This window comes from Nelusetta ayraudi, unplaced genomic scaffold (assembly GCF_046127955.1).
Source record: "Nelusetta ayraudi isolate G7.1 ecotype Tasmania unplaced genomic scaffold, CSIRO-AGI_Nayr_v1 ptg000135l, whole genome shotgun sequence".
NCBI lineage: Eukaryota > Metazoa > Chordata > Actinopteri > Tetraodontiformes > Monacanthidae > Nelusetta > Nelusetta ayraudi.
This window is the reverse complement of record NW_027466185.1, coordinates 6,712,892-6,727,593: the sequence shown is the minus strand read 5'-3', so window position 1 is coordinate 6,727,593 and position 14,702 is coordinate 6,712,892. Positions and strand designations below refer to the sequence as shown.

Sequence of the window (14,702 nt, the reverse complement as noted above, 5' to 3'; positions counted from 1 at the left end):
AAAACTGTTATAAAGATCAATTACAAGCTTCCCCTGTGTAACATTTACAAGGATCTATTGTGAGAAAATGAAATGGAATATAAGTATGTCTGTATTTAGTTGTATAAAAAAACCCTGAAAAATAAAAAAAAGAACTAATGTGTATTTGTTTGTCTAAGTTAAGTGTTTACTGTAGATCAGATGTAATTGTAAGTGGAAGAAATGATATAACAATATATAATAATATGCAACTATTTAGCAACAGTAGCCCAGAGTGCGGATCTACTCAGGTTTTGTGATTTTTTTTTTTTTTTATATCTATATTATTCTGGTCATACTGCTATGAGAAAGTTGTCACACCAAGTTTGGTTAAAACATTTCTTATAAAATACAAAATGACCCACCAAAATGAATTAGATGTTTGGACAGACAGTTTGAAGGCCAGCGTTATTACCGGAGTGACCTTTCCCAGATGGAAAGTATATTGCGTATGTATGCAGTTGTGCTTTTTTACCTCTAGCTGCTCCCTGAATCCTGCACACTGGGCCTTCAAATCACTGTGTTGATGCAGCTGACCATATCTTTTGACAGGCTTGCACTGCTGAGATAAGGGCCTATGAAATAAAGCAGATCTGCGTTGGCTAAAAGAAATGGTCAAATTAACTGGTCACCCGCGTTCGTTAACCGCTAGGGGGCAGCAAAGCTGCGATATGAACAGTCAGCACTGCTGTCAGGCCGGATGGAGCTCCACACCGGGACTCAGCCGCATCTGGTACAAATCCACTTCTCATCCTAAAGTTACTTGATAGAAAGCTCCTTAAATTGTGCACATCTGATTTTCCTGCGGTAAGATATAGAAGAGAATTTGATGAGAGATCATATCTTTTGTAGATGGGCACTGATACTAGTTTGTAGTCATCAAAACCGGCAAGAAAGTCAAAACACACAAAGACCCCAAACGCAGCTGTCAGTTTTTCCACACCGTTTTTGGTTTTAATCTGACATAATTTACAGGATGTACATAGTGTTTCATTGAAACAAGAGTGTAACACTGGTCGGGCAGAGCCCTCTTTTGCTCCTGAGGTCAAGAGATGGCCGACAAAACACTCTCCAACCAAGATGTGCGTAACATTTAGCTGATTCGAGTTTAGGGGCGAGCAAATTAAAAGAACAAAAGACAAAATGAACTGCTGCTGCGTCGGTGGCGTCCACACACGCGGAGAACAGTTCACAGAATCAAGACAGTAGGATAATTCAGTCAGTCTTACAGGAGATGACACGCTGATGCTCCGGGGTTAACTCGGAGCCAATTCGACAGCTGTAGGGCTCTTGTTTTTTTTTTTTTCAGCTCTACTGCATCATTGTTATAAAAACAAACTTCAAAACAAAGCGTATATACAGTTGAACTCCATAGATATATATATACACTTATATTTATATATATATATACATACAATATTATATATAAATATAGTAAAATAGTTTAAATTACATTGATCTCATGGTCTCCCATAAATAGATGTTGGACAATAACAGTTAGTCGATGTGTTTAAGTTAGTGTTGGAAGCACAGTGTCCTGTCAGGCGACAGTTTTGCGACTAGGCCGTCCAGTTTTTCGGATGTGAAACACTTTTTTTTTTCAGAAAAAAAGAAAGCGGAAAAGCAAACTGTGCCGCCACACACGTAAACACGACAAACCCTCTCCTCAGCATTCTCGAAAGTTGTTTTGGCTGTCTGCCTTTCTAAGAGCACACCTGACCTATTTTTTTTTTCATTTGTTTGTGTAGTTAATGCAAGTCTAGCAGGTACATCGCAACCACTGCATGTGGTCAAATTCAAAGTATTCTCCCATAAAGAAAAAAACATGTATTATTATTTTTTTTTAAGTTTGTCCACCGCCCTAGAGGCAGGAGGTGGAACTGGAGGCTGAGTCCAGCTCTCCGAGCAGTAGTAGTGTTGTTGTTGCTGCGTTCGCTATTGCGACAGGAGCCTCAGCAGGTTATAAACAGTAAATACAGTTGAAGGAAGAGCCCACTGCACTCTGCAGCTCCCAGTGTTGGGTTTGAAAAAGGCAGGTTCTGTCGACATTAACTACTATATGTTCGGCGAGGGAAAAGCGGACACTAGAAGCGGGCGTCACAACCTTTGTACAAACACTGTATGGTTAGTGTACAAGGCCTTTGCTGTGAAAACGGACAAAAACCCTCATCTCTTTTTTTCCTCGAAACCCCCCCAACCTCCCCACCCCCGAGGTGTGCTAAATGGTTAAGTGCTTTTCAATATACAAAGATGCTTTACAAATACTTTTTTTGGCAAAGTAATAAAAAAAGAAAAGAAAATAAAGACAACGAAAAATGCTGGAAAGGAAACTTAAGCATCCATGAGGAGGATTAGCCTTCAAGTTTCTTGCCTTGCGTCAGTCTTTTTGAGAGGGCGGCGCTCTGTGTAGTCGCCACCGAGGCTGCAGCCACGCAACGGTAACGCATTACCCGCAGCGCCAGGACTGCTTTTTTTGAGGTCCAAGACTACACCCATCTCTGGTTCGAGGCACCTGCGAATATTTGTGTTTCAGCTGTACCGTATGCTATTTAAAGAAGAAAAAAACAAAACAAAAACGAAATAAAACAGTAAAAAGCGAGCGAACGCACAACGATGAAAAACATATTTCAATAAAAAGAGAGAGGAAAAGAAATATGAGTAAAATACCATCTGTGTGGCCTATAACAGTGTACTGTACAAAGTTCAGATACATTCTCTTGGAATGGCATGGTTTGCTGCTCAGAAGGTCGCAGCTGAGCATAGTGAGTTCTTGTGTTCTTTTCGTATATTTCATAACGGGCTTTTTCGATCTTAGTTGTTGTTGTCGCGTCGGTAGCAGTCCGGCGCTGAAGGCGACCTTAATCCTGGAGAGGAGGACCTTTTAGTGTCCGTCGTCGTGTGCCTCTGGGCTGCTCGCGTTGTGGATCCAGTCCAGAACGATGAGGGTCATGCTGCCGGTCATGACCAGGAGCCCGAGTAACAGGAAGGCAGTGGCCTGGAAGAAGAGAATGTTTTACACTTAGCTGCCTTGAGAGGGACAAGGAGGATTTTCGACTCTAAAAATGAAGTAGCTTTGCTTTGCATTTAGAGTCCGGTGAACATCTACAGCTCGCACTTTTTCTCTTTCTTTTCGATCAATAATCCATCGTCCTTCAGGTGCGTGAAGTTGGTCCTTACCCCAATCTTTTGCATGGACTTCATGGACTCCTTCTTGACCAGTTTGATGTAGAAGGCAGAGGGCAGGATGAAGATGAGCATGGCAGCAGCGGAAGCGCCTACAGGAAGAAGAATGTGTGTCATTTTTTAAGCAGGCCTTTCATACGTTTGGTACTTTTCTCACGCCGAGGTGGTGCCAACGCTTACCGATGAATCCAAAGATGTCCCTGATGGTGGGGACGAAGATGACCAGGGCATTGGTGCCGGCCAGCAGGACCATGGTGATGATAATGTGGCGGATCCAGCTGAAGTCCTTGGAGGCGCACAGGAGGTGGTTGACGGAGGTGCGGATCTACGGGGGGGGGCGTGAAGGTAAGTCAGCGACAAGGTTCTTGTAATGGTGTGGAAAAAACCAAAACATACAAACTCCCAAAAAAAGTCGATTTTTTTCCCGTTTTGAACACTTACAGGGAAAAGCACCACAGGGACGGTGAGGGTGACGGCAGTCAGCACGGCCAGGCGCACAATGAGCAGGAGCACGTCGGCCTTGTAGACCTTGGAGTAGGTGTGCAGCAGCTCGGGCTCCACATGAACTGTGGGGAAAAGAAGGCAAGGAGGCATGAGACACCTGAGAGATGATCTGCTCGCTCGCAAGTTTGGTCGCATTAGCTGAGGAAAAGCTTTTATTTTGGAAAAATGAAAACCGAACGTGCAATGCCATTGGTGAAAACCTTTTGTTTGGGACGTTGTGTTCTAATGATCACATCCTTGAGTTTCCTAAATTGTGGTGTTTACTTCACTAATAGTTAGGCAAGGAACTTTTTGTTCTGGCTGTTGCACAACCTTGCCAAGCGACTGGAGGACATTTCACAACCATAAACGAATGAGCGCCATGCCTGTGGCTGGCTGGAAATGGCTTTGAAGGAGGCGTCACCACTCTATTCTTCTCTTGCATAATCGGTTTGATTCTCTGGGAACATTTTAATGTGTTCTCCCGAACGCTCCCGACGTGGCAAGCAGGAATACAAACAAGTCGCAGCTGCATCGGTGTCCTGTTTTTCACAGGTTTACGTAACAGGCCTTGAGACAGACTCGGCCTGTTGGACGACGACGCTCTGTTAATTTTGAACTCGGGGCGTCTCTTTGCTTTGGATCAAACCGCTCTGACATTTTGTGTTGACGCACAGCGACCGTCTGTAACCTGGTAAAATTGGCAGCCTTTTCGAAAATGTGGCTAATATTTAGCAGGGGGAGGGTGTGCAGAGAGACCTACTAGATGTTGTGCCCGTGATGCAACCCCGGGAATTCTCAACGCAGCTTACTGTTAAAGGTCAGATATCCAAAGAGAGCAGCCAGCAGGTACATGATGAACATGGCGAGGAAGGAGACGTTGGCGACGCCCTGCATCTTTCTGCGGGAGCGGCTGTTTGAACAAAGAGGGGTTGGGTGTTTAGGTGAGACATCTGGTTTCGTTTTCGCGGAACAAAGCTTTGTGAGTTCAAACGAGCGGAACAACGACCAAAAGCGGTAAACACTCACTCTTTGAGCTCCTCGTACATGGGCAGGATGGCTGGGTGGCACACGAAGGCGAAGGTTAGGATGGGAACGGCGTAGACAGTCTGGGGGGGGGGGGGGGGGGGGGGGGGAAGCCATGGTTAGAATCCCGATCTCTGATATCAAAACACATTCCCGTCCAGTCGCAGGGAGCGCTCGCGCACCTGAGAGTTGAAGACAAAGTACTTGGGGGTGCAAACGTCGTCGCTGTAGGCCACGGCCTTGGAGTCCAGTTGGCCCACGGTGGTGTTCAGTATCGTGACGATGGTCTCATTGCCGTCGTCCATGGGTAGCGGGCACGGGATCTGGAACTTTTTGATGATCACCTGAAAGACGAGAGGAAGTGCTTGAGTCGAGCTCCCTTGTTGATGTTTAGTTTAGCTTCGACCAAGACCTCAAGTGCAAAGCAACAACTGAAATCCAACCACGAAGAAAAACCCCAACTCCCAACCACAGCTTTTAATGTGTTGTTTGTATCTTGAAACATAATTATTTTGCACTGTGCATTGGTGGTCTTTGATTGATGGGGTTGATTCATCATGTCACTGTCTCTGAAGACATTTCCCCTCATGACGGATCAAAGTCTTGAATTCAACGAGACAGGCAGGAAATGCGTACAGCATTACGAGGAAACATGTAAACACACTCACCACAATCAGAAAGAACACCATGCAGAGCAGGGAGAGTCCACTTGTGTAACCGAGATAACCTGCAGATAGGGTGATGGGGGGGGGGCACAACACAAACATGAGCTTTTTTTTTGCCAGTAAGTTTCCCACATGGTGGGTACCAAACACCCTCCAACAAACACACGTGTAGATATCAACACAACTTCTCTGAGCTCACCTAAGTTCCTGAGCAGCGACAGTGGCAGGATGATGAAGAACGTCACCAGCAGCACCAGGTAGTCGCCGTTGGTGAACCACTCCCTGGAATCACGAGACGAAACCCGTTAGCGCCGCCCGATCGAGTTGCAAGTTCATCCAATAAACTCCTCCGGCAGAAATGTCACATGAACCTCGAACTAAGCTGTTCACGTGAATGCCTGTTTGTTTGTTTGTCGCACGGGTTGGGCAGGGTTGGTGGTGTTTGCTGAAGTCAGCCTGACGGTACGACCCCGATGACGTCACAACGTGTGGGAATATCTCATCTTTATTTATTCATGCACTCCCCCCCCCCTTTGTCCCATCTTACATCATCGGATCCAACCTCTCCCTCTTGTGACTCCGCTTGCTCGCGCACAAATAGAGCCGAGGAACCCGGCGCGCATCAATTTTTCAGAGCACCTAGCGGGGTCACGCCGTGCTCATCTCGCCCCTCTCGACGCACCTTCTAAAAGCTCCCTCTCCCCCTTGAAGATCCGCTCGCTCCGAGAAGGGACAGAGCGGCGGCCATCTTTTGGGCCCTTCCCTCCCCTCCTCTCCCCGCACTGCCTCACTGCCACAGACGGACAAAAGAGAAAGAGGGCTTCCCCTCCTTCTCCCGCCACTCTTCCACCACCACAAGCAGCGGCCATTTTGCTCGATGTGCTAGTTAACATTGAGTGCCTCCGCTCTCCTTCACTGTCCTACGCCAGGACTTTATTTTATTTGCTGGCCTTAGCTTAGCATCAAACACGTTTTTCCTGCAACGCACAATGGCTTCCTCCCAGTGTCTGTATCTTTTCCAAAATGACGTGAGTCAAAGTCACCGCGGCTAACTTTCAAAAATGCTTTTGACCTGATGACACACTTGCGCCACTCACCCGTTGCTGTTGCCCACGAAGGATTGAATGACGATGGGCAGCTCGTACTTGACGATGTAGAGGTAGCTGGACATGGCTGCGAAAAAAGGCAAAATAATGAGGTCAACACATGTGCCTGTAAAAGAAGCCGGCCCATGTGCACGAAGGAAATACGAAAATAGCCACGGCTCGTGTGGGCTCGCCAGGCTTGATGGAAGGAGGAAGTTTCCAGCCATTCCATTTGCACATAATCGGTTTTTAATGTATAGGTTTCATTGAACTGATCTGATTTTTCAGTGTTTGCAATACGCACCATATTCTCAGGACTGTTTGAGGTCACGTTGTGTTAATTGTGGGTCATTTATTATTGATGCTTATTCATCTTTTTTCATTTATTTATTGAACTTTTCTTTCACTCAGCACCAAGAGATAGGAGCCAACACAATTTCGTTGTACTTGTACAACGACAAATCAATCAAAAAAACAAAAAAAAAACACTGAAGCGTCTCACCTCCAATGTTCTGCATGGTGATGGAGCAGGAGGCGGCGAGTTTTCCAGGCATCCCGAAGGCTTTGTAGCCCAGCTGCTCATAAACCAGCGCACCTTTAAGAAGGAAACACACATTTAGCCCCTCTGGAAGGACCCCGGACGTGCCGACGGGGTCGGTACGGGCAAGTTTCGGCCACACTCACCTCCTTCATTTGCCGTCTTCAGCAGCAGGTGGACAGAATACAAGGAGAAAATGGCGACAGCAGCCAGGAGAATCCTGTAAACCAGGAAAAGATGAGCGATCACTAACGGAGCGCAAAGCAGCGCACTGATCCCCTTCCCCGCCTCCCCTGCAATCGACATGTTGCCCTGCCGCAACTGGCAAAGCGCCATTGACCGTGAGACTAAATCAATGGCGCTGCGTGTTCCAGACTGCAGCTGACAGAATGTATCGACATGAAGCCAGCAAGCATGAAGGTCAGACGCAGATGTTATGACACGGCGTGACTTTGTAAGTAAAAATATTGCTTGCGTGCTTTTCAGGGGCAGGGTGGTTTTACGTGTTGAAAAAAAGCTACGCTTGGCAAACAGGTCGGTCCACAGATCAGCTCCAAAACTGATTGATGCGCATTAGAAATTAAAAAGGAATGTGGCTTCGCGTCTTCTCACATTTGTTTGACCTGAATAACAGAGACTTTGAAGGCAGCTCCTCCTCGGGGGGGGGGATGGGGGGGGTCCTCTGATTCGCATGCGTGGTCGCAAAGACCTTAACACTACCCTGCGTAACAAGATCACCTTAGTAGCGTTAAGCCAGCAGGGGTCCTTCTAGGTATTAATAGTCCATGTGTAAAATAACCTCCTGGACATTTGAGATGAACGCGTCAGTGTCCATGAACTACTGTTCGCATTTGAACCCCGGACTGTTTCCAGCTGGACTTGCGCCCGATGTCCCACCACGGTGTATTGTTACTGTGCACCCAGCAACTCTGTAAATAAATGAATATATTTGGATGACCCTCTAAATGCGAAATCAACTCGCAGTGCAGGAGGTCACTTTTTTTTCTTTCTTTTCTTTTCGAAAAGGTGTCCTAATGTCAAGAGAGGTGAAGCGTGGGGTGGGTTTTATTAGGCTTTTCGATAATCTCCTGCTTCCTGCAGATAAAGGGCCGGGATTGGATGGCCGCCGGCTGACAATGACCCGCGCTGAGCTCCATTCATGATCTCCTCCGTGCGTACGTTAGCTCTCCATTTACGTAACGTCAAGCCCACATGCGTCGGGATTAGCCCGGCTAAGCCGCTTCCTGCCACTTCCTGTGTTCATACAGACAACTGCATTTCTTTTTTTTTTTACTGGCCGAGTGTAAAAAAGCTGTCGGCGAAAAATGCACTCATGTGGCCGAGAGAGACTTGGAAACAATTAAGAGCTGCCAGTTCTGGTTCTCATTTGGCCACAAAATTCGGCCTTGGGTGACAAAAATGAGGGGAAAAAAAGAAAAAAAATGTTCCCTTTTACTGAGAAATGAACAAAGTTTATCTTCCGCTGCCATGATAAACTTCAGCTGCAGCCAGATGCACTTGGAAACTCGCACCTTTGTAATCTTGTCTCAAATGGCAAAACCGCACCTGCCACCACTTGCCTCAACTGGATCCCTTTGGTTTAACACTGAGCCACTGCGGTGAGTTCACTTTTACTTTGAGCCCCGACTACCTGCTGTTGTGCAACGGCAAGCCAAGTCAAGGTTCCCAGAAGCAATTTTTTTTTCAGCACCTCCAAATCCAATCAATTTGCACGACACTCTACACTTACACAAACAGGGCGATGCCAGTGTTGGCCATGGCGTAGGACAGCCCCAAGATGCCACTGCCCATGATGGCGTTGCCCAGGTTGAAGACAGACATGCCAAAGGAGGCGTTGCCCTGGTGCTGAGGAGAGGAAAAAAATATGCAAGGCAATCAGAAAAAAACAATAAAATCATCAACCGCTGTGCTGACAGAAATGAAAAGCGATGAAGGACTGGCAGACTTACATATTCCGTCTCATACTTCTTCTTGCCCAGGTTGTGTTCAGGGAGAAAGTTCTGACTCTCAGCGTCGATGTCAGTGTAGGGACTTTAAAATAACAGACAAGAACAATCAGGGAAAAAACAGCACAAACATACCCGACATAGACAAACATGCATATAGATATTTTTAACAGGCACATCTGAGAGCCAGTCTCACCCGTTGAGCGGCATCTTCTTGGGGCAGTCCTGGTAGGTGTACTCGTTGCTGTTGGTGCTACTGCTGTCTTCTTCGGGAGAGATGTTGAAACTGCTCATCTCGGTTTTGGTTGACGGCTGCTTCATACTGTCCGGCCCAGATCGGAAGAAAAGACCACAGTGGTTAGATATCCTCTCACCCGACTGAACACAGTCATTACATATTTACGTCACGCACTGCGCCACTGATGCGCCCACAGTTAAACATTTAAAAAATAAGACTCAACGTAGCGACTGCGCACTATTTTGCTTATAATTTTTTTTATTTTATTTTTTGCCTGCCCATTTATCTCGATTATTTATTGATGTGAGGTTTCGGGGTTTGCTTGTTTTTCCACTTTCTTTTTTCCTTAAATGTTACGGATGTTCAATGAGATGAAAAGGTGTTTAAAAAAAAAAAGTGAAATCCCCCTCCCCCAAAAATAGATTAAATTCTGTAAATATTTACATGGCTGCGCGCTCCCGCTTCCAATAGTCAATAATGTAGCTGGGCGCGCCGCCGCCGCCGCAGCAGCGCTCGGGCAACGCGTCATGTGACCGTATATGGCGGGGGAGGGGGGAGGGGCCAGGATGAGCTTTCAGGGGAGGGAGGGGGGGAGTGGAAAAATACCAGCCGGTTTCAACTCATCCACGCCGAGTGGCAAAAAAAAAAGAGAAAAGAAAGAAACAAACAAAAAAACGCCGCAGTTCTTCGACTTTACGCACAGCTCCTTCCTGAATTCCATCAAAGATGGAATGTCAACAGGGCGTGTCGTCGCCTTTTTTTTCACTCAACCAGCGACACAAAATATTTGAATGTGAAGAGAGAGGAATTTTATAGAAAATGTAGATTTAACTGTCAATTTTCTGCCTTTCCCCGCGCATTCTAAGCTGAGAAAAAGATGTCAGAATTCCTGCCTCCAGAAGGGTTTAATGACATTGTTACTATAACCACAAGGCCGGCTCCGAATGGAAACAAAGGCACGTGTTGTGCTAATATGGGCATGGCTCCGGGTTCTGCCGCCGCCGCTCTCGAACAGCAACAATGGCAGGCTCCGCTATCAACAGCGCACGGAGAAAGCGGCAGATTCACCTTTCTTCCATTTCCTCCTGCCAGGCATTCGAAATATCTTGCGTGGCAGTGGCAAACCTTCCACCCATCACCCCCTCCCTCCCTCCCTCCTTCCATCCCTCCCTCCATCCCTCCCTGCCCGGCACTGCAGCATCACTGTCACACTGCTTCCTCATTATTTATTTATTAATTTCGGACCGGCGCTGCTGACCCACTGAGGAACAACGCCTTGGGCAAATTTTTTTTTGACATCCCCGAGTTCTACGGAGGAAAACATACAGAGGTCCATCTTACTAATACGACAAGAAAATTCTGCTTCATTCATTGAGACTTATCCATTGAGCTCGACGGAGCCGGTAAAATGCGTGTGCATGAAAATCACACAGCCAGTTCTCCTATGTATAAAAACACCTTATGACAAAAGACAAAAGCAGTGCGACGCTCTATGTGAATAGATCAGGGCAAATTGTGAGTTTTCTTGAGTCGTGATGAGCGTTATCTGCCGCCGACACGGCAATAATAGCAGAGCGCCTGTGACAAGGTGCCGGCGCGCTTACCTTGTGAAGATAAAGCAGGAAGCCTCAGGAAATCCCTCCAGTCAAAAATTCAAGAAACAAGCGACAAACGTCCCGATTTGTCCACGTACGCTCACACAAAAAAGATTCCTTTTAAAGATTGTGTTAAGAAAAAAATGTACAGATCGGCCCTTTATGTGGCAGACGGGTTCGGGTCTCTATTTGAAGGTATAAGGGAGAAAAAAAAACCCCACAACAAGAGGAAAAATATTTTTTTTTGTTTATTTCAAAACGTGGATTGACAAAAAAAATAGCTGAAATTCCAAAGAGATGCGACGCACGCGTTTCGGTGAAAGACCCTGTTCTGCTCTGGGAGGAGGGGTGAGGACGCGCCTCTTATAAAGATCGGCATTGCATCAGCGCAAGGCAAGGACGGCAGGAGGGATCGCCGGGGAGGAGGCGTGGCCTAAAGCCTTGAAGGTGGGAAGAGGCATGGACTCTTCTACGCACTCTCTGAGAGGAGGAAGAGGAGGAGGAGGAGGAAAAAGAGGCGGAGGAGGGTGGTGGGGTCTTTGTGTACAAACACAGCGGTGACCTAGAGACTCTTCCCCTGAGGAGAATCACCGCTGAGTGCCACTGCTGCAAACCTGCCAATGAGTGACTCAACGTAAAAAAAAAAAAAAAAATTCTACTTCTGGAATGGAAGAGAGGCATGGAAAAAAAGTGGACATGTGACGTGGACGGTCGTCACTTTGGCCACTGTTTAACTAATTCATGAATTCATTCCGCTGTTTTCCCAGTCAGGATGACTCATAGAGACGAGGACGTCCCAAACCTTCATCACGACTGGACACACATGAATTTTATTTGCATTTTCTTCTTGTTTTTTCCCCTCCAACCCAACCAGTGGAATCTAATAACCCCACAAACGTTCCGGGTGATCTGGTGATAATCACAGTCAGACGCGCCTCGAGTCTGAACTTCACAGTTGAAGGCGCTGGCCGTCCGCCTGAGTGAGAGGAACTTCAAAGCAGGACCTCCCTTTGCCTGTAGGAGATCCCGTGTGTGCACATACACACTAGAGCACATGCGCACATGGAAATGTACACACACTTAGTCAGGTGACAGCTGTCATGCTGACATGCATTAGCCATGTCGGCTCCCCATAAGCGGGTCACAAGTTGATATGTGTGTGTGTGTGTGTGTGTGTGTGTGTGTGTGTGTGTGTGTGTGTGTGAATGCAGCTCTGTTTTTAAGTTTATATGATCAGCGCAGCGATGACTCAGGGCCACAAGTGTGGCTCAAATATAAATGCTAATAGTAGCAACGGCAGCTTTAGTACAAGCACTGCTAGGGTCAAATTACATGCATTGCTATTACATACACAAGACTTCTGTTTATACCCATTTAAATGCATCAGTAATCACTTTTATCCCGGTGCAAAAGATTCCATTACGTGTCCCAGCCAGGTGACAAAGACACATGCATGACATTTGTTTGTATCTATGAAGGACGTGAGAGGTGAACCCCCCCCCACCCCACAAAAACTCAAAGTCCTCATGGAAAAGTTGGACAGTTGCTCAGTGGCACTACAAGGCCGCACGGCAACAATTATTCTGCACACATTGTAATGTTTACAAGTGCTGCATTATTTTACAGGTCACTTTGCTCAGTGACTCACAATGCTCCAAACGCATTGCATGACATTATGCTTTTGACAGGATTTGTGGCGTATCCGCTGCAGCGGGGCTGGTATCATGCCATGATCCAAAACCCTGCAACTTAGATGCTCAATAGTGAGCGAAAGTTAGCCACAACACAGTGGTCCAGACTCAATAAGAACAGGTCAGGTGCAGGTGATCTTTCTTCACGGACACATTATGCAACGTTGTTATGTCTCCACGCAGCCTGCACTGCTGCTGCTGCTGCTGGGGGTTTCCATTTTGTGAAGCTCGCGGAAGACGTCAGGGAGGTTTTGTGTCTCATGATTTATGGCATCCTGAAGGAGAGAGTACATGACACAATGTTTACTTTTTTTTTTTTTTTTTAACTTTTCCTTTTAATGCAGCAAAAGCAGATTGACAGAACCAAAATATGTTGCACACCGTCCTCGTGAAAAGTGCATTGAATGAGAGGTTGGATGTGGTCTTATTTTCACAGACGTATTTCCTCTGTTTCTGGAAAAAGGCTGCAAGTCGAGTTGTCAGTTTGTGTGAAATTGCGGCCTAGCGCAGACGCAAACATGTACGTGACGCGCACGACACCACAACAGCGCGCTGACGGCCGCGCGCTCGCTGCGAAAGAATTGAATTATTCAAAGAGGGGAGAAGGACTCATGAGTGAATGGACACTTCTGTTGATTGTCTCACACGCTGTTCCTCATGATCTCACACACACACTGTGTGCGCATGCGCATGCGCGTACACACACACACACACACACACACACACACACACACACTATGCATTCCTTTGGCCCCAGTCACACATGAGTACGTTTGTGTGTGTGTGTGTATGTGTGTGTGTGTGTGTGTGTGTGTGTGTGTGTGTGTGTGCACTCGTGTGTGTGCGGCACTCTGAGTGCGAGCCTTTGTTTGGGGCTTTAGCTCGACCCTGCAGATCTAAGTCGGATCAGAGGAAAAGTGGAGCGGGGGCGCAGAGGGTGCAGGTGGAGATGGAGGGTGCTTGGACCACTTGTCGCTCTTGCCCAAACCCACCAGCCCCCGACCCCCCCACCACGTAAAATAGAAACACACGTATGTATCCGAACGTAATGAGTGGTTTGTCCACCTCTCGCTTCTACGAGCGGAGACGCCGCTGCTCATGCTGTGCTGCGACCACATCCCCTGAGACAAACACTGCGGGCCTTTGTCATGTGCTGCCCTGTCCACTCTCATTTGCGCAGTCGTCGCTCAGGATCTGCGCTGGCGTACACGTATGCTCCAGTATTGCTGCTACTGGGCGTGTTGGAGCGTGTGTAAATAAAGGTGTGATGAGACTGCAACACACCTATGAAAGTCACAGAGCAAAATGTGTCCTGAGAAAACACATGTAAAAGAAATAAATGCCTTTTTTGTGGTGAGATAAAATCTCCCAGTATTTTTAAATTGGTGCATCCGACCACATGTTCTCGGAAAGTTTTTCCTCTCGTGATGTCCAAGGAAATTATGCCTGTTAAAGCAATTCATTTTTTTTTTGAAATTGATGTCAGTTTTATGTTTTACTTCCCTGCTATAAATAAAGTGATAAAAGATACACTGCTCTTACCCACAGCAAAAACAGCTTATCCCTTTTCTGAAAAGCAGAAGCTAATGCTTTTGATTGGTTGCTTCCACTTTCCTTGCTGATGGTTTTTTGCCTAAGGTCACTGTCTAGTCGCGATAGCTACAGCTAATAGCTAAATTGTACCGTATAACACTTTGTTTTTCAAGATGATCATTGCATCTGTCAAACCAATCATTGCTAATGAATAAAAAACAATGGGGTTGCTTTTTGCACTTAAATCTAGGTCTTGAATGTGATCCTGACCCACCCCATGGGAGAAGTTCCTGAAAACTGGAGGGAAAGTTGACTTAACAGGCTTTTCGACTTTTTGCGCGCGCTAACCGGTTAAACTTGCAGGATTACTCCCAGGCCTGACTTTTCGCCACTGGTTTTCATTATAGTCTTAAAGTTGGTGCACACGCATGCTGCAAAGTTTATTGTAGCCAATATGCTAACTTCCTGGTTGTTAGTACTTCAGATAACCATTTTTATTGAGGAAGTGTATACTTTGTCAGCATTTTCCTTTTCCCTTGCTATCGTTTTGGCTCACCTGTTTTTATTTGAATTGCAGACGCACAAGAAGAAGTTACCACAACAAGAAGAAGTAATCACAATGCCCAGTAGATATAGTAGAACTTGCAGTGAGATTGCCTGACCTAATATGACAGCAAACA

General features: G+C 46.5%; 1 protein-coding gene across 1 annotated transcript; it reads right to left on the bottom strand.

Annotated features, from left to right (window-relative positions):
* Positions 1–946: 946 nt before the first annotated feature.
* On the bottom strand, positions 947–11,123 carry slc38a2 (solute carrier family 38 member 2). Its single transcript, XM_076011330.1, has 16 exons — positions 10,808–11,123; positions 9,162–9,287; positions 8,969–9,050; positions 8,749–8,864; positions 7,145–7,218; positions 6,963–7,055; positions 6,473–6,548; positions 5,575–5,657; positions 5,379–5,437; positions 4,893–5,054; positions 4,714–4,793; positions 4,497–4,597; positions 3,643–3,767; positions 3,382–3,526; positions 3,196–3,293; positions 947–3,013 (listed from the first exon to the last, which is right to left on the bottom strand). The coding sequence occupies exons 2-16, from the start codon at positions 9,284–9,286 to the stop codon at positions 2,900–2,902; spliced, it is 1,533 nt and encodes a 510-aa protein (XP_075867445.1). The 5' UTR covers position 9,287; positions 10,808–11,123; the 3' UTR covers positions 947–2,899.
* Positions 11,124–14,702: the final 3,579 nt, after the last annotated feature.

Bases quoted from the DNA above. Each gene is read 5' to 3' on its own strand.
- slc38a2 (XM_076011330.1), bottom strand. From the start codon at position 9,286: ATGAAGCAGCCGTCAACCAAAACCGAGATGAGCAGTTTCAACATCTCT. The intron at 9,051-9,161 runs GTGAGACTGGCT...GTTATTTTAAAG, and splicing joins AAGAAGATGCCGCTCAACGG to TCCCTACACTGACATCGACG. The intron at 8,865-8,968 runs GTAAGTCTGCCA...TCCTCTCCTCAG, and splicing joins AGAAGTATGAGACGGAATAT to CACCAGGGCAACGCCTCCTT.